The sequence below is a fragment of the Chelmon rostratus genome, chromosome 8 (genome assembly GCF_017976325.1).
Source record: "Chelmon rostratus isolate fCheRos1 chromosome 8, fCheRos1.pri, whole genome shotgun sequence".
Taxonomy (NCBI): Eukaryota; Metazoa; Chordata; class Actinopteri; order Chaetodontiformes; family Chaetodontidae; genus Chelmon; species Chelmon rostratus.
The window spans coordinates 12,306,522-12,329,401 of NC_055665.1; the positions used below are offsets into that span (position 1 = coordinate 12,306,522).

At 44.6% G+C, this 22,880-nt stretch overlaps 1 protein-coding gene across 1 annotated transcript in view; it reads right to left on the minus strand.

Moving 5' to 3' along the window:
- Window positions 1-22,880, minus strand: part of fhod3b (formin homology 2 domain containing 3b) — an 80,085-nt gene that overhangs the window by 5,252 nt on the left and 51,953 nt on the right. Inside the window, exons 6-18 of the mRNA XM_041942226.1 lie at window positions 12,559-12,653; window positions 11,475-11,586; window positions 10,869-10,963; window positions 10,038-10,181; window positions 9,598-9,845; window positions 5,922-6,032; window positions 5,602-5,736; window positions 5,283-5,333; window positions 4,391-4,581; window positions 3,611-4,138; window positions 2,601-3,523; window positions 1,615-1,773; window positions 682-864 (exon numbers count right to left, since the gene is read on the minus strand). Of these exons, the coding sequence (XP_041798160.1) occupies window positions 682-864; window positions 1,615-1,773; window positions 2,601-3,523; window positions 3,611-4,138; window positions 4,391-4,581; window positions 5,283-5,333; window positions 5,602-5,736; window positions 5,922-6,032; window positions 9,598-9,845; window positions 10,038-10,181; window positions 10,869-10,963; window positions 11,475-11,586; window positions 12,559-12,653 (2,975 nt within the window). The remainder of the gene's footprint in view (window positions 1-681; window positions 865-1,614; window positions 1,774-2,600; window positions 3,524-3,610; window positions 4,139-4,390; window positions 4,582-5,282; window positions 5,334-5,601; window positions 5,737-5,921; window positions 6,033-9,597; window positions 9,846-10,037; window positions 10,182-10,868; window positions 10,964-11,474; window positions 11,587-12,558; window positions 12,654-22,880) is intronic.

Below are 22,880 nucleotides of genomic sequence, written 5' to 3' on the forward strand. Positions count from 1 at the left end.
GCTCCTCATATCTGCTTGAGGCTAGCGACTTGAGGCTACATTAGCTGCTGCTGCTAGCATAACACACCCAAATTTCCAGCTAAACTGGCATTGTTGGTAAAGTTATCACCAGGTTTTGACAAGGAAAAAGAATGAGCAGAATAAAACATCTTCACGTCTGCTGAATCCATTAAATACTATTTTAGGCTCTTTTAAATAGTTCAAGTTTTGGAAAAAAAAAACGTTTACTCAGTTTCTTGCCAAGTGTCCATGAAGCTACAGCCAGCAGCCGGTTAGCTTAGCTCAGAAGACAGCTAGCATGGCTATGTGTACAGTCACTGCAGCTGGCCAAGAAATAGTCCCACACATAACCCCATGTGAAACAACAAACTGTCGTTTCAGCGTGGTTTAGAGGTGTTGGTAAGCAGATTTTGTGACCAGGCTAGCTATTTCTCTCTGTTTCCAGTCTTTATGCTAAGCTAAGTGGCTGCTGGCTGTAGCTTCATATTCACTGTACCGACAGGAGAGTGGTTGTTCTTTTCATCTAACTCTCATCGACAGGGCGAATAAGCGTCTTTTCCCAAAAATCAAACTATTCATTTAACTCCCAAAACAAAGCATTTGCAGAGTTGGGGGAAAAAATGGCCTGTAAAGATCTGGCTGTGTGTGATTAAAGTGGACGGAGCAGGAAGTGTGTCTGACCTTCTCAATAAGCTCGTAGTCCATCTTGAACGCCCACAGCTGCAGGCGAGCAGACAGCTCTGTGATGGAGGAGAGGGTGAGAAGGAACTGCTCGGCGCTGCCCAGGGGAACATCAGGGTTCACCAGCTGAGCCTCCTGGATCCTCTGCTTCTCCTCCTCTGTGGGGATCATTGTCAGGATTTTCTAGGAGAGGGAGGAGGAGGAAACGAGAGGAGGGGAAGGGAAAGGAAGAGGCTTATTGGATCATCCATCAAGTCAACCTATAAAAACTTTTTCAGTGCCTGAGTTCAATTTTTTACATAATATGTCAGGCTGTAAATCATAGGTAGGGAGAGGAAACAAATCAATTCTGACACTTCTAGCTCTGCTTATCTGAAATGTTTCCAAGCTTGTGTGACATCTGAACTTTCAACCTCGCTTTTGTTGTCTGGCTGAAAATATCTCTGGAGACACAAGGTGGAGAGGAACACTCCTCTCTGGTGAGAACGAACCCAAGGAGAAGTTCGGAGAACTGCAGGTTATACAATACCAAAGGGATGCAGCATTAATCATTATCTGTGATGTGAAGTCCTTCAAAAGTCTGTGGTATGGTTTTTAAAACCAGCTGAAAATATGCATGTGGTGCTAACCTTTAATCATCGCTGTGATTAATTATGTGAGAACAGCCAAAAAGCGAGCCATGCAGCAAGAAAATCACATGATATGTCAACTTGGGTCATCCCATTAACATGAGTTAAATCTCTCTTATTTGGGGAAATCCATCAGTGTATTTTGGTGTGCTGAGTAAACATCGTTCAAGAAAACCATGTTTATTTTGGAGCCAGTGAGCTTGAATGGGTTTTATTTGAAGGACTAGACAGTAGTTATACTATGAAGTACCAATAAAGATACAATATGTGTCTTAAAGGAGAAAATCTTTTGAAAAATGGTTACCTCAATGCCTTCCTTGTTCAGTGCGTACTCATCGAAGTTGAGAATGGCGGTCTTGATGGTGCGGGGAGGAGGTAAGACAGTCAAACCGATGTTTATTGCGTTGCTGCGCTTTGAATCCAGGACTATGATTTCTTGTCGTTTGCCATCAACAGCCGCTTTCTATGAGAGATTTTAAGGGATTGAGGGTTGAGTGTTGCTTATAAGGTCATGTATCTTGAGTAGTGGAAGCAGTTCTTAATGGTTAGAAGATGCATTAGACAAAATACGCGTAGAAACACATCCAACACATCAGTCTTTATCACTTAATGGAGAGCACCTTGCATCCTTCTCTCCATAATAAAGTTGCTATGAATTTCGCCTGTGGTTGACATCTTATGGGTATAATCAGCAGCCTGAATGATCGGTGGATCAAACTGATAATGAAGTTAATGATGGATGATAATTTCCTGTTCTTAGATCCTGGCTGTTAGCAGACCAAAAGGTATAAAGTGTGATATCTGTTATTGTCTGTGAACATGACACAGGGTGTTGTTGGCAGAGAGGCTGTGACAGTAAGACATATGGGACGCTCATGGGATTTTTTAAATATCATGTACAAATGGAAATGATGGCTTAAGTGTGGAGCTACTTACAAATTAAAAGGGATTTTCCTCTGGTCAACATGAATTTGCTCAGAAAATGTTGCGACTACATGCAACACTGAGATATTATCAGTGAGGGTGGTGCAACAGGAGGGCTCATTAAAACACAACTGTATCCTCTTGGGAGCATGAATGAAACTAAAAGTGAAGTAATGGACACAGTTTAGTATTGGGTCAAATTTGTCACTAAACCCAAATAATGATCCATTCTAATATGGTGCCGGATAGCAGGAAATCCTGAGCTATGGCAGAGAAGCCGTGCTGAATCAGGACCGCAAAATAAACCCAAAAGTGTTCAGTAATCCTGCATGATTCTACTGTAACAGCAGTACAACACTAAGTTACCTTCGTGACAGGCAGCTCCTTGGATTTGGACTCGAACAGCTGCTCCATCTTGGATGTGTCCAGTTTAATCGGCTCCAGCTTGGACCAGAGGGACTCCTTACAGAATTTATGGCTCTTACACTGCCAGTCCATGGGACGCACCTCGTTCCAGAAGAGACGGATGGTCTTCTTCTTCTTTTGGAAGAGAGGCATCTCCCCTCGACTCAGCTGAGGGGAGGGCGGAGGGATAGGAGCCATGAATGGCGGGGGCGGTGGCATCATTTTGCCAAGCATGGGAGGAGGAGGGGGGCACCCAAACAGGGGCGGCGGTGGTGGCAGGACAGCGCTGCATGGTGGAGGCGGAGGTGGTGGTATCAGGTCACCTGACCCCATCACACTGTCCATATCTAAAATGTCCTCGTCGTCCTCGTCCCTCAGGTCCGTGAAGTCCATCTCTTTGATACGCAGCTCCCTGGGGGTGGCCATCAGCTGATCCCAGATATAGTCCGACTCTTTCTTAGGGGGTAACGTCGAAGAAGCAGCAGACGATGATTTGTCCGTCTGCTGCTGCTGCTCCTTCGAGGCCTCCACTTCAGGAGGCGATGTGAGGCCTTTGACCAAATCTCCAAATTTCTCCGCCACAGCTCGGACACTGCCCTGGTTGTCCAGATGTCCCACCTCCAGTTTTTTCACATTTTCTTCTCTGGCCTGTCTGTGAGCTTCCAGTGTGGAGATCCTGCTGGCCAAGCTGGCCACAGAGGAGTCACTGACCTCCGTCTCCTTCTCACACTTACATGTTTCCTTCTCCGTTTCTGCTACATTCCCTTCATCATTGCTGGTTGTCTTCTGAGCATAGAGCATGTCCAGCATGAAGCGCTTGCTGTTGAGTATTTTGTTGCACTGGTCATTCACATCCGCGTCTTTAATGCACTGCGTCCATTGGCCTGTTGAAACGTAAACAATGTTGACATTGAGAGAAATACATGTGGTTGCTTATTAAAGTAAGTGAATAAAATCAGCATCAATCATACCTGCTTCAATGTCATTGGTGACTTTCTCCTCCCGCTCCTCCCTCTCCAGAGTGCTGCTCGTGGAGGAGATGCTGGATGCAGAGCAGTTGTCCTTTTCATTCACTTCCTCGTTCTGTCTCTCCTTCTCGCTCAGCAGTACGTTGTCTTCTACATCCCTTTCCATCGGTTGCTCCTCCTCTAACTCGACATTAGCCTCCGCATCAGTCTCTCCCACCTCTGCCACATCTGCTACCTCCACTTCTTCTACCTGCTCTTCAACCGGTACCTCATCCATGCACTGCTTCTGTTCCTCAAGCTTCTCGTGCTCTCGCCTCTCTTCTTCCTCCATGGCCGATTGCTCATTGGCCGCCGGCTCTGCCGCCATGTTCTGGTTGGACTGAATCTCAGCAACATCCTCTGCCTCCGCGGGTGACTCTGTCTCAGTCTTGTTGTCTGGCTCGGATGGAGGTGTTGGGGAACGTTCTGTTAACCCTGGTGCTGGACTTTTGGTCCTGGACTGTGGGTCAAGGTTTGGCTCTGAGATATGTTCTGTTCATGGACGAGAAACCAAATCAAAGCGGCAATTTGATTGTGCTTTTTAATATTATCTGTTGCAACCCCGTTATACATTTTTTGTTTATAATTAAAACGGCTTTAAATCACAATTCACAAAGCAATCCCACTGTGTGACAGGTGTGCTGACAGCCAGTATTGTCACTGCCAGCTCTGCAAGCAAACATTACACACCATCACATCACTTGGTTACTAGTGATGAATAAACGGTTGGCGAATGCAGTTTACCTGACGTCTGGTGTGCAGTGGCGGCGGCGTCTTCCTGTGAGATAATGGATGAAGGTGTGGTACAGCGGGACGCTGAGCGGCTGGCGGGGTTGGAACTCAGACACAAAGTGATCTCTGTTCGTCCTCTCGTCGGCACCCTGGGACGCTCTCGCTCAAACTCCTCAGCAGCTAGCCGCTCCACAGCTTTGTACCTGCAATGACAAAATGCAGCTTAAAGACATCTGACATTAATATCTTCCTCTTTCTACAACAAATCCTCAAAATTACAAGCTCCTTCATACAACAGCAGTCAAAAATTCAGTCAGGTTTTAGTGAATAATACCCATGATGCCAATATTTCTGCTGTGATCAAATATGACATGTTTGTCATATTCCTGGATAATTATGGAAAAACAGAGCTGTAATTACTCAGAGATGCAAATGATGAAAAGTGACATCCAAAGTGCTGTTTAACATTTTTGTGACTCCTGAGTTCACACTCACTATAAAATCCAATGAGATGCGTGTTCTAGGGCACCGGGGTGACAAAGGTGAGGGCATTAAAAATGAGCTATAAATCACATCACGCACACACTCGCACACAGACGCGGTCGGAAGAAGATAACCATGCCGAAACACAATTCCACACTTGTCCGGTTAACTTTGGGACGTCTTAATGGTGAGCATGCCTAAAGGGGCTCTGACACCTATAATTCAGCCTGAGGCTGGGCGCAACTGACTTCACATCTGCTATCTAAATAGTGGGGGTTTGTGAATGCTTTGAGATCCTATTTTAAAATATTTTAAAATAGGATCTCAAAGCATTCACAAACCCCCTCAGTTCTTTCATACATCTTCACCACTGCAGCATTATTGTGGATCCATGTGAACACACATAATAAGGTAAACTCACCGCTCCTCTCTGGCTTGTCGCGCTTCCTCCCTCTTGTCTACATAATCTCGACTAAGATAGACAGAAACAGAGCGAGAGTGAGGCAATTCAGGACAGGTATTCATAGTAAAGTAAATAAATAGTGCAAAGAAAGCCAACAGTGCATTATAAAAAGCTAAGACACCTGTGCAGAGCATAAACTTTTGCAGACTCCTTCTGCTATAATTCAGAATATCTGATGATATACATATCTTCATTGGCTGTTCAGCTGCCTATGGTACAAAGTACAGAAACAATGTATTCTCTCAGCGTTTTGTCCGATTGGTGAAGTGAGACTAACCTGAAGCGATTCCTCTCTTCTCGTTCGATTCTCTGCAGACGCTCCTCTCTTTCCAGGCGTCTCCTCTCTCTCTCTGCAGCCAGAGACTCCTGATGCTGCCTGTACGATGAAGTCAGCAAGCCCCCTAAAGCAGGTCTACCCGCCGAAGGGAAGGAACAAATTTGATAACAAAATCTAAACTGAGCGATTGGTTTGTGTTTTGATTTAGGTATTGGCACGTGTTGTTCGAATCGGGGCTTCACAGATGGTTTGAGTTACATTCAATCAACTGTGTCCACAAAATGTTCTGCGTAAGCAGTGGAAAAAGTTGAGATGCTGACCTGTCAACCGGTTTGGAGTCTGGCGTGGAGGTTGCTGAACTAGTGAAGCGATGGATGGGGGATGTGGGAGCCTGGTGCCTGCCAGGGTATGGAGTGCCATTGGCACTGATTCTGTTAAAAGAAGGGGGAAAATAAATGCTTTGTTCTCTCCTGAGGCATTTTTTCCACTGAAAGACAGAGAAGATGGCTGAACATCACTTCAGAAATCTGTGATGTGATGCTGGACAGTTATACTGAGATATGAGTAAAAGAACAGTGAGCTTAAGCACGTCTTATTAGGCACCTGATCATGTCCTGCCATCAAACTCTAAAGGCACCCTGCAGGTGCATTGTCTGTACTTGGGGGCACTCTTTCATAAACGGATCATTTCACCAGGACTACTCAGACAGCAAATCGTGCACATTTTGTCCAAAAACAGTTGCACAGCACGTCATGTGTAAATAAAAATAGTTAACAAAGACAAAGCAGTGTTCAGCTATTACTGCTGTTCCACTGCTCCACTAAAACTTTTCCTGAAATTCTGTTCATGTAAATCACAAAACCGCGGCACCATCGTACATCTTGTCCCCACACACACTTGACCCGTTGACTCCTGGCCTTACCTTTCAGCCCAGCAGGGCTTTCTAGGTGAGTAAGACGTAGGAGAGTTGTTTATGTCTGTCAGACTGAAGATGGAAGTGAAGAAGGAAACAGAATAACAGTAAGGTCAGTCACTCCAAAGGTGAAATGATTAAAAGTTAGTCACACAAACATGATAGTGAGACAGCAGTCGGACGAAGGAGGGCTGCAAGACCACACAACAGAGCCGACAGGGGTGAGACAACGTCTGTCTGTTTTACCGATTCAGGGTGCTCTAGAAGGCTATAAATCTGCTTTAAATTCTCATAAATAAACCAGTTTTAGAGGCTTTCTCTTTTTATTGTCCACTGCATTGAGCAGAGGAAATTATCTATGCTAACATGGCATCAGGAATACACGCTGAGCAGCTGCTTTGCCATCTCAGATTTGTTTCTATTACTGCAGATAGTCGCAGGAACATAGACGACTAAGAGACAGTGACTCACGCTAATATTTTGAATTCCTTGATGCTTTGAATTAATTTATCGACTTGTGTTGGATTAACTGTAGCGCGGAGCCACAATGAAAGACAGATGAGTCGTAAATGCTCTGCAAAATAACATTTTCCAGCGACTGAGAAAAGGAAGTCATTACCATTTTCCCTTTTCTGGTACAGTACGTCTTTGGAGATGACAGATGCAACATAAATCACATATGATGGGAAATAAAGGCATTTCTGCCGGCCGTGATCAAGAAAACATTTTTCAAGAATGAAGGAGATAGAGAGGAATAAAATTACGGCACGTCCAACACGAATAACCTCACGGGACGAAGAAAAGATACAAAGAATATTCTAGATTCTAGAACGACTGCATCTGCTTTTGCTCTTGCTCTTGCAGGTGTCTTCGCTGAGTGAACAGTGAGCTTCAGTGAGACGCAGACACCAGTGATGGGGAGGACAGTGTGTTTCCACATTGTGAGGCGCAATAGCCTGGATGTAACACAGATAGATGAACTGCGGTGCCTTTCTCTGTCCCGGCCCTTTTCGCTCTAATCGGACCCAACAGACACCCGCTCTGGTTCAAATCGTGGGACGGAGGGAGACGGCAGGGGAGAGGGAAGGGGGTGAGGTTGGGGTGGACCGACACTCAGAGCGTGCAAAGCCTGGCATTCTACTCAGTCAGGTGGCTGGGGAGGAACACACCAAGGACTATGCATCCTCTTTTTAGGTGCAACGGACACAGGAGATGATGTCCTGGTCTTGACGCTGAGATATTTTCTCTGCCCTTCAGGGTCACTGGCTTTAGGGAGGATGTTGGCCATACACTTAAAGTTCAGACACATGTTAGGAGTGTCTGCTACAGCTGGAGCCACACTAGGATGACAAAATACAAAAGAGTCGAAAGGGAGTAAGGAAAATAATCATACTTTCAAGTGGAAGAAAAAGTCGGGAGATGCTGCAAGGGTAAATGGGGAAACTGCTTGGGGAACCACAGCTGGCCCAAAATACCTGTGAGCGCCCTGTCTAGAGGACTCAGTGACTGGATGACTTTCATCATCTGCCTCTTCCTCGTCCTCCTCATCCACCTCCTCCCCCTCTCCTTCCTCCTCCTCTTCCTCCTCCTCCTCCTCCTCCTCTTCTTCCTCTTCCTCTTCCTCTTCTCTGTGGCGAGAGGAGGGGTCGAGGGTTGGAAGGAGGATAGGGAGGATGTAGGCAGGCAGAAATTGGACAGAGACAACATGAAAACACATGGCAGAAGAAGCCGGAGAGACAACACACAGAAATGACAAACACCAACAACAGGCTCGTCAAGACAGCGTTAAAGGAAAGATTAGTGTGGAGGAGAGACGGCCGCTTGAAGAGGTATGAGAGGGTAATCGTTTTTGTCACAAAATGTTAGAAACGGATACGTACAGGCAACAGGTACAACTACATTCAAATGCAATTTCTGTGGTAACATAACACATAATAAATATAAAACATCTCCCAGTGATTTTAATTGAGGAGAAAAAAACATTCATTTCAATAACAAGCGTTAGAGCTGCTGGGAGAAGCCTTGTCTGTTTGAGCTGGTCTGGACTACATCGTCACACATGAGTCTGTGGCTAGTTGGCTATTTGGATCCCTCCAGGTTGTCTGGATTTCATTAGCAATATGGAAAACGGTGAACTTCAAAGGCGGCTTGGATTTCCTGCGGTGAACTGCAAGAAGCTAGTCCGGTATCGTATGACCTGCTGGACTGAATTTAAGTACACCTATAGACCTGAGTGCCACCAGGAATATCGGTGCATACGCCACTTAAAAAAAAAAAAATGAAGGATCTGGGGCTGAGTTATGTTGGAACCAGGAAGGACAATAATCAGTGGTGACCTAATAGACCAAGGGCAAGGCGTCAGATAATTGGTTTATAATTGAACTCTAGTTTTTGTCTTCTGGCATATGACCTACAGTATAATAAAAAAATGGAATAAGTTTTTCTGGTGGTTTTATAATGCCCAGTCCAAGCTACTGTGCAATTAAACAAGATTGCAATTTGCTTCTTCTTCTGAATCACCAGTTGTGGTTTCCTTGAGTTTGTGTAGTCACAAAGCTTTGCCGCATATAAAACAGAAGTGAAATTTAATGGACTCTCACTGAAGGAAGCATGAGACAGAGAGCAGATAGCTAATGTCACGTGTTTACAGAGGCTTCCTGTTTCCATCAGTGGCAGGAGAATGTGTCTGACAGTGGGAAAATTAATTTAAATGTCACTTTCCAGCAGCAGTCTCCTCTTTGCCTTTCTTTAAATTACTGTATAATTAAATTCTCTGCTTTGGCTCGGGACACAATTGACGGGTCTCTCCAAGACTGAAATACAATACACACTTACAGTCAAGCTGTTTCCTGTGAAACAGAGTAATACTCCATGGACCCAGGAATAATTTGTGATTCCTTTTTAGTTGCAGCTATCTCTCAGGGTTTGAAATATACGAGATCAAAACAAACCCTCCTGGCTGAACCTTTTAAAACCAGGATCAGACCAAGTTCAAGCTAAAATGGGAGCGAGGATAAAGTTTCTTGCCTTCTCTTGAATATCTTCCACTTTTCCGTTTCTCTCCAACCCCCCACCGCCTCACCTTTCGCTGATGTCTTCAATGCGCTGGCCACCGAAAGGCAGGAAGCTGCTTGCATGAGTGTGAGGGCTGCTGGGTGATGCTGGGGCAGAGGCGTGGCCCCTGCTGTTCTGGAGCGAATGTCTCCGGCTGCGTCTTCTCTCCAGGCCACGCCTCTCGTTGGTGCCGCCAACACTGGCCCGTCGGCGGTCCTTGCGCCCGCTGGGGGGCAACTGGGTTTCATCGTCTCCATCCTCATGGCGGAGAGTCATCTGGATCAAAGGCATCACAGAGGAACTGAGTAAATAAACTGCACGACTATTGTTCATACACAGCAACCTTGGTACACACTTCACTTCTGGGACGTGAGAGACCATGTGACCTACAACCTACTACGAGACACACACGTCTGTTAACATGACTCGGTTTTTCTGTGATAATGTGGGCCACGTAGGCTTCCAGACCTCGTAGATGTTGAACTGCTCTACGAGGTCGAGGTCAGTGCCTTTCCTGCTCAGGTGTCTCTGGGCCATGGCTTCGATGCCCTGCTCCTCCAGACAGTCCACCATGTCGTAGTACGAGTCCTGATCTGGGAGGCCTGCCAGAGTCTGAAACACAAACACGATAAGATGCAATATTTTATATTAACTGTCGAGGAACAAAAACACATTGGTATAATAAAGAGAGACGGAAAGGGAGTAAAATTACTGAGGCCGTTTTGTTTCAACTTTGTATTGAAATGTAATCTGTAACCAGATACGCTACCTAAATAAATCAATCAGCACTATTCAAGACATTTATATTGTCTGTATTTTGACTCCGGTGTAATTAGAGACCCCTGTGCACTATAAAAAACAGGGCAGGTTCATTACAGTATAAAATTATACAGCACAATCCACATGAATTTTATTCAAGGTAACTTTTAGGCCTCCTTCGTTGCTACTGTTTTAAACTACAGCGACTCCTTCACTGAATAAGGTGGAGCAAAAGGTGTGAATGGGTCAGAGTGAACTGAAGTCCTTTGGAAAGTGTTTTCATCTGGGTGACACTGCAATGAAACTCACCAATACAATCAACATACAGAGTTTGCACCTGATTCAATCGAGCTGGCAAAGCGTCCCGGCAGAGCTGATCACAGCTTTGAAAACAATGCTGAGAACGTTTACACGTCACGTCAACAGACCTTTCTCCTCGTCCAGATAAGAAACCCAGATGTGGATTGCGTTTCAATACAATGTGTAAGAGGGGTTTGAAAGCTAGAGACTGAGAAAGAAGGGTGGTATTCATTCACTGACCTTATTGATGAGTGTCATTGCATACACCAGCAGCTCTGTATCCACTCCATCCTTCTCATCGAGGATCTCCATGATGTTTGACCACAGCTTTGTGCCTGCAGCAGCAAATGGCGTGCAAGACATTGCATATCATGACAAAAGCACACAGCAAGACAGAGCTAACTGTATTTTAGTCTCCTTATGCAACAGCAGAAGTGACGGGATAAGATGGGGCTGAGGCAGAGGGATATCCGACCCCTGCGCGCCGTCGCTCAACCCCCTGTTGTACGTCACAGTACAGTGTGGAGCCTTTTAGAGCCACAGGTAACTGAATCCCACTGCAGACGGGAGTTACAGTCTTTCTCAATAAGCCTTGTTCCATGCGTGGGCAGGGAGCTGCTCAGGACAACTGACCTGACTACTGTGTAACAGGAGACTGTGATCTATGGTCAGCTGAGCAGCACTGCAGCCAGAACGGATGGCTTGATTAGCGGCACTGAAGGAAAAATCTACTCAAAACATGAATTCTGATATTGGCTTAAAATAGCACCATATACTGTTCACTATATTCTGAGTTTGTGCTAACTGCGATAACTAAACTCCTGGCTGGTTAGCCTGGGCTCTTACCTCTTTTGGCATCCACCACGTTCACAGCCTTTATGAGCAGGGCGGCGTTAGACTCGGTGTACTCCACAAACACCAACAGCAGCTTCAGGGCCGTCTTCACCACCAAGCGGAACTACACAAGGAGACAAATAAAGTTAACACAATGTGAAATCACAATGTGGCACCAGCCCATAAATCCAAGCACATAACACACAATCCATTGAATTTCAATTGTAAACTATGTTTTCGTTGAAACCCGCAGATCAACATGACACAGAGTAATGCATGTGCCAGCCCTCTAACTTCCAACTACAAATGGCATCATGTTGTCTCATAAAAGCTTTTCCTGTCTGAACCATCTTGAGAGGTTTGATAAGAACCTAGTACGAAGTTGAGGGAAATGGAAACATACAGTTCTGTACAGAACAGTACAGAAATAGCAAAAGAGTAAAAACGGCTACAGTGACAATAAAATAAAAACTGGGTTATGACAAAAAGTGAAAAGGGTCTTAAAATGCTGAAGCAGCCCACTAATTGCCGAAATTTACACTCCAAAACACTGCAAAAATATGAAAAGGAGAGAGAAAACCATTAAAGAGGGGAGTAACAGGCCTAAAACAAAGCAAAGCTGTCAAAGGTAATTTGCTTCAGAGTGAAAATCAACATAATGTCAGTGACGATAAAACCATCAGAGTTAATTTAACGCTTCTGAACAGCTGCCACATCAGAGCTATGACTGGACAAGCTACACCCAGATGATCACAGTCAAACTGACAATTGGTGAAGGAAATCTGCCATGTAAAATGACTGGGAAGACAGAGTTTTGATAAAAAAAAAACAGGTCGGATGCCAAATATTACACGGGAAGGCAGAAAAGTGATTAGCGAGAACAGAAAACAGTGGGGTAAGAGAGGATCATCTGCTGCAAATATACTGCGCATTTCGCAATCTGGCCACTAGAGGGCCGAGGTGGCCACAGTGACAAGGCTTTTCAGAGCATGACATTATTTCAGCCGTTGTCAGAGCACAGATGGGGCCGCTGAGTTGATTTTACAGTGTATCTACTGCGCTTGTTGTGGTGAAGACGAATGTTCATACTCTTTACCTTGGATCCGACCAGGGTGTAAAGCCACTGGACTGTTTCATTGTGAGATATGAGGCCGTTCATCCCATCCACATACAGCATTATCTGACCGAGAGCTGAGGAGAGACACAGAGAGAGAGAGAGAGAGAGAGATGGGGTCTGGTTAATCATCTTTTCTTGTTTTCACTAAAAACTGAAGCTCACATTTGCCTTGCTCAGCATTGAAAAGAACTAGAACAAATTCTGCTTGCTTCTCAGAGTTTGGAAGAAGACTGATCACGACTCTCAGTGGAACCCTTTATATGCAAAGCAGGCGAAACTTTAAGTACAAAGTCTTACCTGGTTGGCTTTAGAGTCCCAGAGGCACGCTAAATGTGCACCTTGTGCTTTGTTTTTAGCTAATTGTGAAGTGTTTGTGTAAATAATCATGCAACATGAACAGAAATTTGCAAAATAACTTTATCAGGACAGTAGGTAAAACTCTGATTGCACCCTGATGTACTGACTTCAGCTCACCCTGTGAGAAGTCTGAAAAGTCTGAAAACAGGACCTTCTCATATGCTATATGACCTAAAACATAGGGGTTGTCACAAATGCATGTATAAACAAGCACTCACACTGATACACACTGATGTGTATTGTGATTGAAAAGGGTTAATGACATTCCTCTGCCCACCATGATTAAATCTACATACAAACTGGAGCTGCTGTGGAGGTAAACCCTTGAAAAATCACAACAGTCAGGTAAAGAGAAAAAAAAAAGTCTGGAGGGAAAATATTTCAGTAGTGTGCCTCAGTGGATGCTGACATGACTTCCATCTGTAACAGGATACATAAATAAGAGCATAATAAGAGCCAAGGGATCTCAATGGGGGGCAGTAAAAGTGTAGGGCTTCTGTTAAAGAAGGAGATGGGGGAAGGGAGACAAACACCGCTGGACACCAGTGGAACAGACAAAAGCTCCTTTTAAATATGTAGTCTTTTTTCTTTTTTTTACCAGCATCTCAGCGGCCATCCACACACAGCGAGTTAATGCATTCATGAGCTGACACGGGAAAAAACGCTGAAGCATAAATATGTGGACGCATCGAAAGCGGAACATTTTTGGAAGGCCTGTTGGACTATTTCTTGGCAGCAGCTGTGGCTGTGGGGGGTAATGCCGATGAGGATTTTCGGAAAAAGCCGGTCAGGCCAGTCACGTCTTTTTCAAACATGACAAAAGGTGAGCGTGTGCTGATCAAATTCAGAGATGTACGACTGGCTGGAGAAAACTGACACACCAGGTGTTTTGAACTGTTCAAAATTCAGGAAGGAATAACAAAAACAGGCAGAGTTCAATCTTTGACCAGAAACTAGATAAAATACTTAAACAGACTTTTTGAGAGCTCCTTAAAACAGTTTCTGCTGACATGTTTTGAAGAGAGGCTGCAGCTTCTGTCATATATTTTTCCTCCCCTCTTCTCTAGAGGGGCATGAATGTGCTGTAGATAAGCCAAAATTCCCAGGTGCAGCCGCTGCGTGTGCATGGTGCATGAGAGTGTGCGGGCGGACGCACGAGTGTGTGCGTGTGACTGTGCGTGTGTGTGTGTGTGTGTGTGTGTGTGTATTTTTGCGTGTGTGCGTGGTGACAGGCCCACTGCTGCTACAGTTCATCTTTTATCAATCAGGGCTAATTACTCACAACATGTCAGGCCGGAGCATTCCGAAGAGTCCCCTCCTGCCTGGAGCTCAGAGCCGAGTGTCAGAGCAGTCAGCAGCGCCACGGACAACATGGCGGATCAAAGCAGACCACATCAGAGTGTGTTTGTGAAAACATGATTAACCCCCTCAGTCAATGAAGGCCAGAGTGTCACCCTCTCGTGTAACACTCCCACTTCGTATGGGACCACTGCTGAAAGATGAGTGACAGCAGTGATCACATGACATACAGCTGGCCTACTGAGTCCAGGATGGATTCCTATGGTATAGATCTAACTAGCATGTAAAAAGTGGCTAAAATAACTATTCGTGGCAATTCTTTATACATGGACACGAACAGCTGTGACTTTTGCTGGATGAGTAATGAGCTGCATGCTCTTCTTGTCAAACTGGTAGCCGACGTCTGACCCGCAGTCTCATCACTGCACAGGCTTTTATCTCCCGTGTGCACCTGTGTACAGTATCTAGTGAGGTTTTGAGGAATGTCCACTGAAAGCACGGGTGAGAAGAGATAGGCGGCCTTAATGGGGTTTTTGAAAGTGTCATTACACAACGCGAAGCTTCAGCCGCTGACGGATGAGACGTTACCGAATGTTCTCCAAGGTTGACCGCGCAACAACACGGCTTTTAGATCATTCTGACATGTTATCATGAGAGATTATTTAAAGACATCATCAGTAGGTTAGGGGTGGCTTTTTCACTTATGCATGTAGCCAAGTAAAATACAATCAGAATGAATGTCTATATCGTATGTGAATTTAATGCAGCGAGCAGTAAAGATACAGAAATGATATGATGTTCAAACATTTATGAACCACGCCACAAACCGCACCATCATTACCCTTTTTGTCTCAGATTCATTAAAACTGCTGCTTCATGGAATTATTCACTGCCAGCTGCCATTTATGTACAATTCAACTCTGAGTACCAGAAACCACATGGACTGCAGCTACCCTGTGAACAGTTAGGTAAAACGATACTGTAACTGCTTAAAAAAAAAAAAAAAAAAATTACCTTTCATTATGGGAAACTACAACCTTCAGAGTCTGGTCAGAAACTGTTTAAAGGAAACATCTAATTACCCTCAAAGCAATCACCTTTGTGAACTTAAAATGGAACTGATTTCCACACACTTGTGATTAAATTAGTCATGAAACTGCTCCAGAAAATGAGAAGCAACCTGCGTAGTTGCAGCCCGGGCTTTAAAAGGGTGATCAAATCATTACAGTATGGCGTCCTTTCACAGCCTTGTACCTTTGTGGCTAGCTGAGTCTGTGGGTCCACAACCTGGGATCTGTTTTTAAACTCTACAACAGTCAGTCATCGATAACTTTGCAAGAGGGTTAATAAAAAGAGCATGTGAGTGCGGAGTCTGTACAAGACACCCTCTACTTCAAGCACTGATCCGGGGCCAAAAATGTGGGCCTCCATTTGAGTAATCACGAGCAGCTCTACAATACCTAACACAAAGTACAACAATAACATCGCTGAGTCTCTTTGCATGTATGTCACGTAATGAGACGCTGGCAGACAATGAGCTTCCTTCAAAACACAGTGATTAGAATATAAATGTGAGCCCTTATGGGAAGGGATAGTCAAGGAGGAAAGATTTGGCCGAAAAGAAACTTGGAAGTGTTCAATGAGAAGCCTGGCGTCTGCGTAGCACTCTCACACTCCAGTTTCTTTCAACACTTAACATACGTTTGCCGTCGGAGCGAATGTGACGTTTGAATGGTGCCGGGCTGCAGAGAGGAACCGCAGACCCACCGTGCGGATGAGACAGACCCCGTTCCCGTGTCTGAACCAGAACTCTGAGGGACGTAAAAACTTCAGCGGCTGAGGTCGGCTGGAAGTGTTTCTTCGGGGGCCTCTCCCTCTCATAAACCACAGCAATTATCTTCCACAGCCCCAGGAATGTGCAGGAAGGGCTGCTCCCTGACCGCTGCTGAGGTGAGAAGCACTCTGAGGTCTGGGTGGCAGCACCAACATGAGCCAGCTGACTCATGCACGGACATTAAAGTAAATAATGAACTAACTAACTCTGAAGATGTAAGAAATCAACAGCTGCACTTCCCAGCTCCCCTTCCACTCACCACTCTGCCCCCTTCGGTTTCATTTACGATTTGGAATTTATCAAAACTGGGTCAGCCAAACTGTCTGTCAGTGTGCAACATTTATTTTACCAGGACTTTAGGAAAGGGGCCAATTCTCTGTCCCATACAGTCCGACTTAGGCCCTCTTATCTTTTTATGCTCTGCATTAGGCTGGAGCTGCACTCAGGTCTGAAGTGTGCCTCCCTGTACCCACGTGAGCCGGACGTGCTTTACTGCGAAGTCTGGAAAATACTTTTTATGTAGATTCTTATTCTAGCATCAAGCTTCCACTTAGAGGCAACTGAACACAGCACTGGTATATGAAGTTGTTGATGGTTAACATGTTAGCTTATTGACAGATCAATAAGTTGTTTCTGACTATTTCACAAACTTAAGTCTGATATTTAATCTCCTCTTAGCTCTCCTCCGCCGACTCCCGTGTGTCACTGTTTGGTGCTGGGCAGGTAATGTACTGCGAATTTAGGGGAGCTTTTTCACTGCGAGAGTGAACCAAATTGGTAAAGCAGAAGTTATTAAAACCAAAACAACGAGCTAAAAGACTGAAGCTCTGCAGAGATGAGGGGGAGTGCAGAGTCGGAATTATAAAACACTGTCTGTTCTGATGAAAAAACAGTGCAGCACACTGACACTTGTCATTATCATTTTAGGGTTTATTACAGAGGCTGATTACACAGCTCTTACAGTATTTGAACTGGATAAGACATGTTCACGGGTTACGTTCCATTTGTTATTCAGCTAATCGCCCAGACCATTAGAGCCAGACAAACTGCCTCTGCCAGACCAATTCCAGTCACCGTGCCGACTGCCAGACTTACATCGAGCCCCATACTGTAAAACAACAGGGGGACGCTTCCATTTTCAGTCCTGAATACATATCTGCCAGTTTTTGACATAATTTACTGTGGGTCTAGACCCAAACAAATCCCCCAGAGACAAACAAACAAACCCAATGGAGCAACAGCATGAAGTAAGGCAGAGGAGCCTCTCCAGTGTTTGGCTGAGCGAGCTCTACAGGCACTGCGGACCTGATGAACCACTGCGGCGAGCCGAGAGGACTAGAAGATAAAAAGGCCAAACATGTGCTGTTTTCTCCACCTCTGTCCTCACAAAGTATACAGCTGCTCGATTAGAGGTACAACTGTACTAGAGAAATGTGAGAAAATCCTTTTAGGACAATGAAGAACTGGGTAGAGCCCAACAGATGAGCTCTCCCCATCCCATCCAAGCGGGGAAGACTTCGGAGAAAAGCTACTGCATGACATCCACCCACTTGTAAAGCGAACCGAAAGAGGAGCTGCGGTAAATTCTTACAGAGAGTAGTGGTGTGATTTGCTCTGGTCCTGGCCAGCCATATGCTGAATTCAGTCCCAAAATACAGTCAGCTCGCAGGAATCAGCCGTAAAAACCCACTCGAACGCTGAGGATTTCGGTCCATCTGCCTGCGTGCTACATTACTGCAAGAGATTTATTTTTTTTCCAAATGATAGTTTATGCATCTTAGACAGCAAGGTCAGAGATGATAAAATAAGAGCTGGAGAAATGAACCAAATTAAACAGTCTTATAATATAATTGGCTTGTATACTGAATTCAGTTACAGTAAAACAGGCTGCAGCGCCGGGTTGTAATCCCACTGCCAGTGGGTTTGCTAAGGCTGAAAATCTCAACAGATGAAGGGGGAAGAAAAAGGGGGAGGCAGAATATAGGTCAAGCAGGTGGGGTTGAATTAGGTTCAGATGGAAGCTCATGTGAGGGGGATCTGTGGGGGTCTGCAGGGCCTGACACAGGGGGAAGACAGGGTGGAACGTATCCGGTAGGAACTGGGCTCTAAGTTTAACCAAAAACATGACAGCGGGTGATGTTTTTCTATTCAGTTAAAGGTCATCTGGTCAGCTATTTTTTTAAATTTTAAACTTTTAATTGTTAACCATTTGGTAAAGGATGTTTTAGGTGAATCCACACTATTTTTCATTTTAAAACAGTGTTAAAAAAAAAAAACAACCTTCTTCCAGATGAATGTTTTTAACATACACCTGAACATGCACCTCCTATGCATGTAGGCAGTAGCAGCATTATAAAATGCAGAATTGAACTGCACAACATCTGCTAGCACAGACAACAAGGCCAGCAACACCTGTAATTTGTTATCCATGTTGAATTAACTGCTGTAGACAAGGCTCATAGATATATAAAGGCTGATGCTGTTTAATTTCTCCTGAAAAAAGGTTACTTGAAAGAGGCGTAACAAGTGGGGGATGGACACATTGTGACTGATAAGATCCAATCACCAAGCAAATGTGTTTGTCTGCGTCACCGTTTCCAAAAGTTTTAGGGGTCCTTAAACACCAGCGACAGGTGGTGTTCTGTCTTCAAGACACGTCCACAGAGTAGATACAGTATACTATGTTTTGGTGTAGCACTCTGGTAATTTAACTCAATAGAGGGAGGCCATGCTGGAGGCAATGACAAAATGCGCCAGTGGAGCAAAGTTGAGAGGTTGTAGGCTAGAACCATATGTAGCTCTCATTTCCTACATTTCCTGTTACTTCCTAGATCTCAGACAAGTAAAGACACTAAATTATGCAGCCTATGACAAAATTATTGGCTCTCGAAAGAGGACAAAACCATTTTCAGGGCTGCTGTCGAATGACCTTCAGATCATGACCTGCATATTAAAACAGGTGTTAATAAATGAACCTTTAAAAGCAGGAGCAGTATCATTGATGTGCGAAAAGCTTTACACAGAGGGGCAGCAGGGTCACCGGCTGTGCTCTGAGAGTTGCAGGAGATCGGGTGGAGAACATGCACGTGTTCCCATGGGGTTTCATTACGAATCAGGAGTTCAAGTTTCTTTTGGTACGACAAGGGCATTCCTGGAGACCTCCTTCTCACTCCAACACGGCGCTTGTCCACATGTGCGTGTCGGCAGCTCCTATGTTTTCCCTGCTCAAATTCCCTCTATCCTTGGAGACTTAACGGGGCATTTGTTCACCTTCTCCTACGCATCACTCTTGCATGATTATACCAACAAGGAAGTGATCACACCCATAACAACCAGCATATGCATCGATACAGTTACACAAAGCCTCTCGAAGGAGCCCAGACAGAATGGAAATGTTTATCCAGACCACGGGCCATAGTAAAGGTCTCCCCCCTCCAGAACAGACGACCTATAACACAGCCAGACAACACAATACACACTATTTCCAACAAGAGCGTCCAACACCACTGTTAACCCGACTGTGCCTGGGTTTTCACTTCATGCTCAGTAAAATGGTCCAAACAGCGGAGAAGGAATTCAGTTATGCTCTGTTAAACATTTAAAGGACTTGGGTCAGGGTCTTACACAAAAACAATGATCCTTGCTCTGAATTAAGAGAAACAAAATGTGCAATGTTATGAAAAACTTTATTATCAAGCAATGCTTATATGGTTAGAAACACAGACACTTTGTAAATGATTTACACCCTGCTTGGCTGTGTGAAGTAAAGGTCTAAAGGTTTACAGGTTTTCCCTCCAACCACTGATTAAACTCCTTAGACTACAAAAAGGAAAGAATAAGTGAAATTAGCAGCTGCTGTGTTTGTTTACAATGAAAAGCCTCTCTTGGCACACAAACTGCTGCACAGATGTGTCACTTGGCCTCGCTGATCAGCCACATGAATGTATAAAACGTGATGCCACAACACTGAGAAACACTACAGAGACCAACAACAATTGCAACAAAAGGGTCTTGTGTTTCAGGTGCACTTGTAGCCTTGTGAAAAAAACAGACCGCTGCCCACTAAAGTTACTGCCGTGTGTGACACTAAAGGCTGGCCTGAGCGCTGCGTTCGGAACAGCCTTCCAGGTCCCAGACAGTTTAAGAGGCAATGAAACACTTGAGCACATCTCCCTTTCCCATCGAGGCCCTTTGCGCAGCTCCCTCTGGAAACCAGGAAGTCAAGGTGCTTTAACTTATGGCATTATAACTGCCGTGTCATTAAAAGCAGAAGATCTCAAAAAGGTAGCAGGAGAGCGAGAGATAGAAAGAGAGAGGAAGAAAGGAGGAGATAAAAGCACAAAATGAAATATGGGCATGACTTATTTGATACAGTAATACTTTTGGATAGTTCGCAGAACAACTCCCATTTCTGCGGTAGCTATAAATTCACAGATATAAGTTATAGCATGTTAGCCTATGTATATACAATATAATACAGCATGTGATGAGATATGGCCTTCTGGGTACGACGGTAATTTATGCAATGTTTAGGAATGTGTTTTCCTTTCTTAAAAGGTGTAAAAAAGACAAATTCCTACAGCTCAAGAACTTAAGCTTCACTTCCAAATCGATTCTGCCGAGACTTAGACATGGCAAGTGTTTGGTAAACAACAGCGTGCAGACAGAAATGGCAAAGGCCTTTAAGGAGTGCAAACAGAGAAAGTGTTGCTAAAAACATTGCTTATGGCAAGGAATGTCTACTGTGCACATTTCAAAGCGGAGAATAATTGCTTCAACTTGACTGTAATTGGTTCGTCTTTAATCTGCCCTCGATCTGCCGCTCCCATTTTACGGTTACCAATTAAACACAGTTGTTGCTTTTGTTGGTGCTCTTTCTGTAAATACTACAAGTGGAACGATGATCCAGGAAAAAGCTTGTTTTTGTTCTTCCACCTCCTCTCCCAGTTTCGCTCATGATAATAAGTACCGTAGGGATCTTTTTCTCACCGCAGCGAAGAAGTTTAAGCTTCGGTAGAAACTTTTTTGACCTTTTGCACGAGCTGCTTTCATTTTAGGGCTGCTGAAGCGCTTATTGTGCTGTCAACAGCAATGTGTTGCTGTGACAACCAATTATGGGTTGTTTTGCATGTTAAAGAACGGAACAGAAAGCCTTGTAATACTGCATGGGAAAAAGCATACAGGAGATGGACAAAAGAACAGACACACCTTGCTATAGTCTGCAGTGGGTGCACCTGTGCGAGCATTTTTAAACGTGAGCTCGAGCAGAAACACCGTTGCTGATCGCACATCTACATGAACAGCTGATGAAAAAGGGGAATGATTTCTTTGCGTTCTCGCTTGCTGTGGATGAGAGCAGCAACTCATCTGATTCAGCCCAGCTGTCAATCTTCATCCGTGGAGTGACCAATGTGCATCAGAGTGAATCAGAGTGTAGCAAACAGAACTTTAATGAATGCTATCCTTGCTACTCTGGGGCATGGACTTGAGTTGTAGTATTAAGCTTTGCTTGTTCCAGATTTTGTATTTAAGTAAAACTTAAGTTTGTTCCCATAAGAAAAGGTTCATCATTATATCAAGAAAGAAGGGAAAACATGCTTTTTTTCGTGATTTTGTCCCAGTTTTTAATTTTGGCCCCCTTTGAAAACCCTGGTTTAGAGGCAATGGAATTGAATCCATTCAGTAGTTGCTGAGTTGTCCAGAAATTTGAGTCCAAGCAAATGTAGCAGAATGACTGACTGACACACCAGCACTGACATCCCGAGATCTGCTAGTGTGGATAAAAAGACAATTTTCTTTGTGATTTAACATTTTGACTCAAAGAAAAGTTTGCATCTGTTTCTCGCGCCTGAGTTGTAGACTAGAGGGCCAAAGACTTCGAGAGCAGCTTGATGTCTAGAATAATAAAAACTCAGCTTTTCACGTCATCAAAGATTTAGGATTTCAAGAACTGTCTTGGAAAGATTAGCATCGATGTTCTGTGTTGAGTGAGACACAACATCTGTGTTCATTTAATGTCTGAAACAAATAACATGCAGATGCTTTTTTTCAAATGAATATCCCTAATGAGGCCTTCACAACCTTTTTGGCTCCTGTGTGTTTGCAGCACTGCACCAGGGCTGAGTGTAAGGTTTACAGGAGTACCAGATGGTATAGGCACGTCTGAAAGAGTGACCTCACACCTTTTCCCTCTGCTGGGGTGATAAAGGCATACATGCGTTCCCCTGGGCCAAAAAACGCAAGCCTCCAAGGAGCTGAGTCCAGGTCTGGAAGCCCTCCGAGCCAGGTGTGAGGGGCCCAAAGAGGGGGCCTGACCCCAGCCAGGCAGAGCCAGAAAATCCCCACGTCACTGCGGGAGCACTAACTGGCTGCAGACACCTCCAGGGCTTTGGGACGATGGAATGAAAAAGTGAGGAAAAAGAAAAAAGTGAGATGGTGTAGATTGCCGACAGAGCTGCAGGAACTACCATTTACAACGACGGCAATGTTCCAGAGGCCGGGAACCTGTTCTTCTGAAATGCATGCAGACTGGTGTGCACGTGTGCCTTTTTCATCTACAAAAGACCATAAGATTGATTTTTATTCATGAAAGAGAGCAAGATTGTTTTGTCGGGAGGTTTTTAATGCACACCAGACAGATAGGTTCAAGGCTGCATTCCTATTTCTTCTTTTTTTTTCCTTTTGCTGGCCTCAACTTGAAAGACATTACAGCAAAAAGCCACATTAGAAGTGATCGGTGTTTGATACCAAAGCAATTACTGTTGTTGGTTCTCCCCCTCTCTCTCTCTCTCTCTCTCTCTCCCTCTCGCTC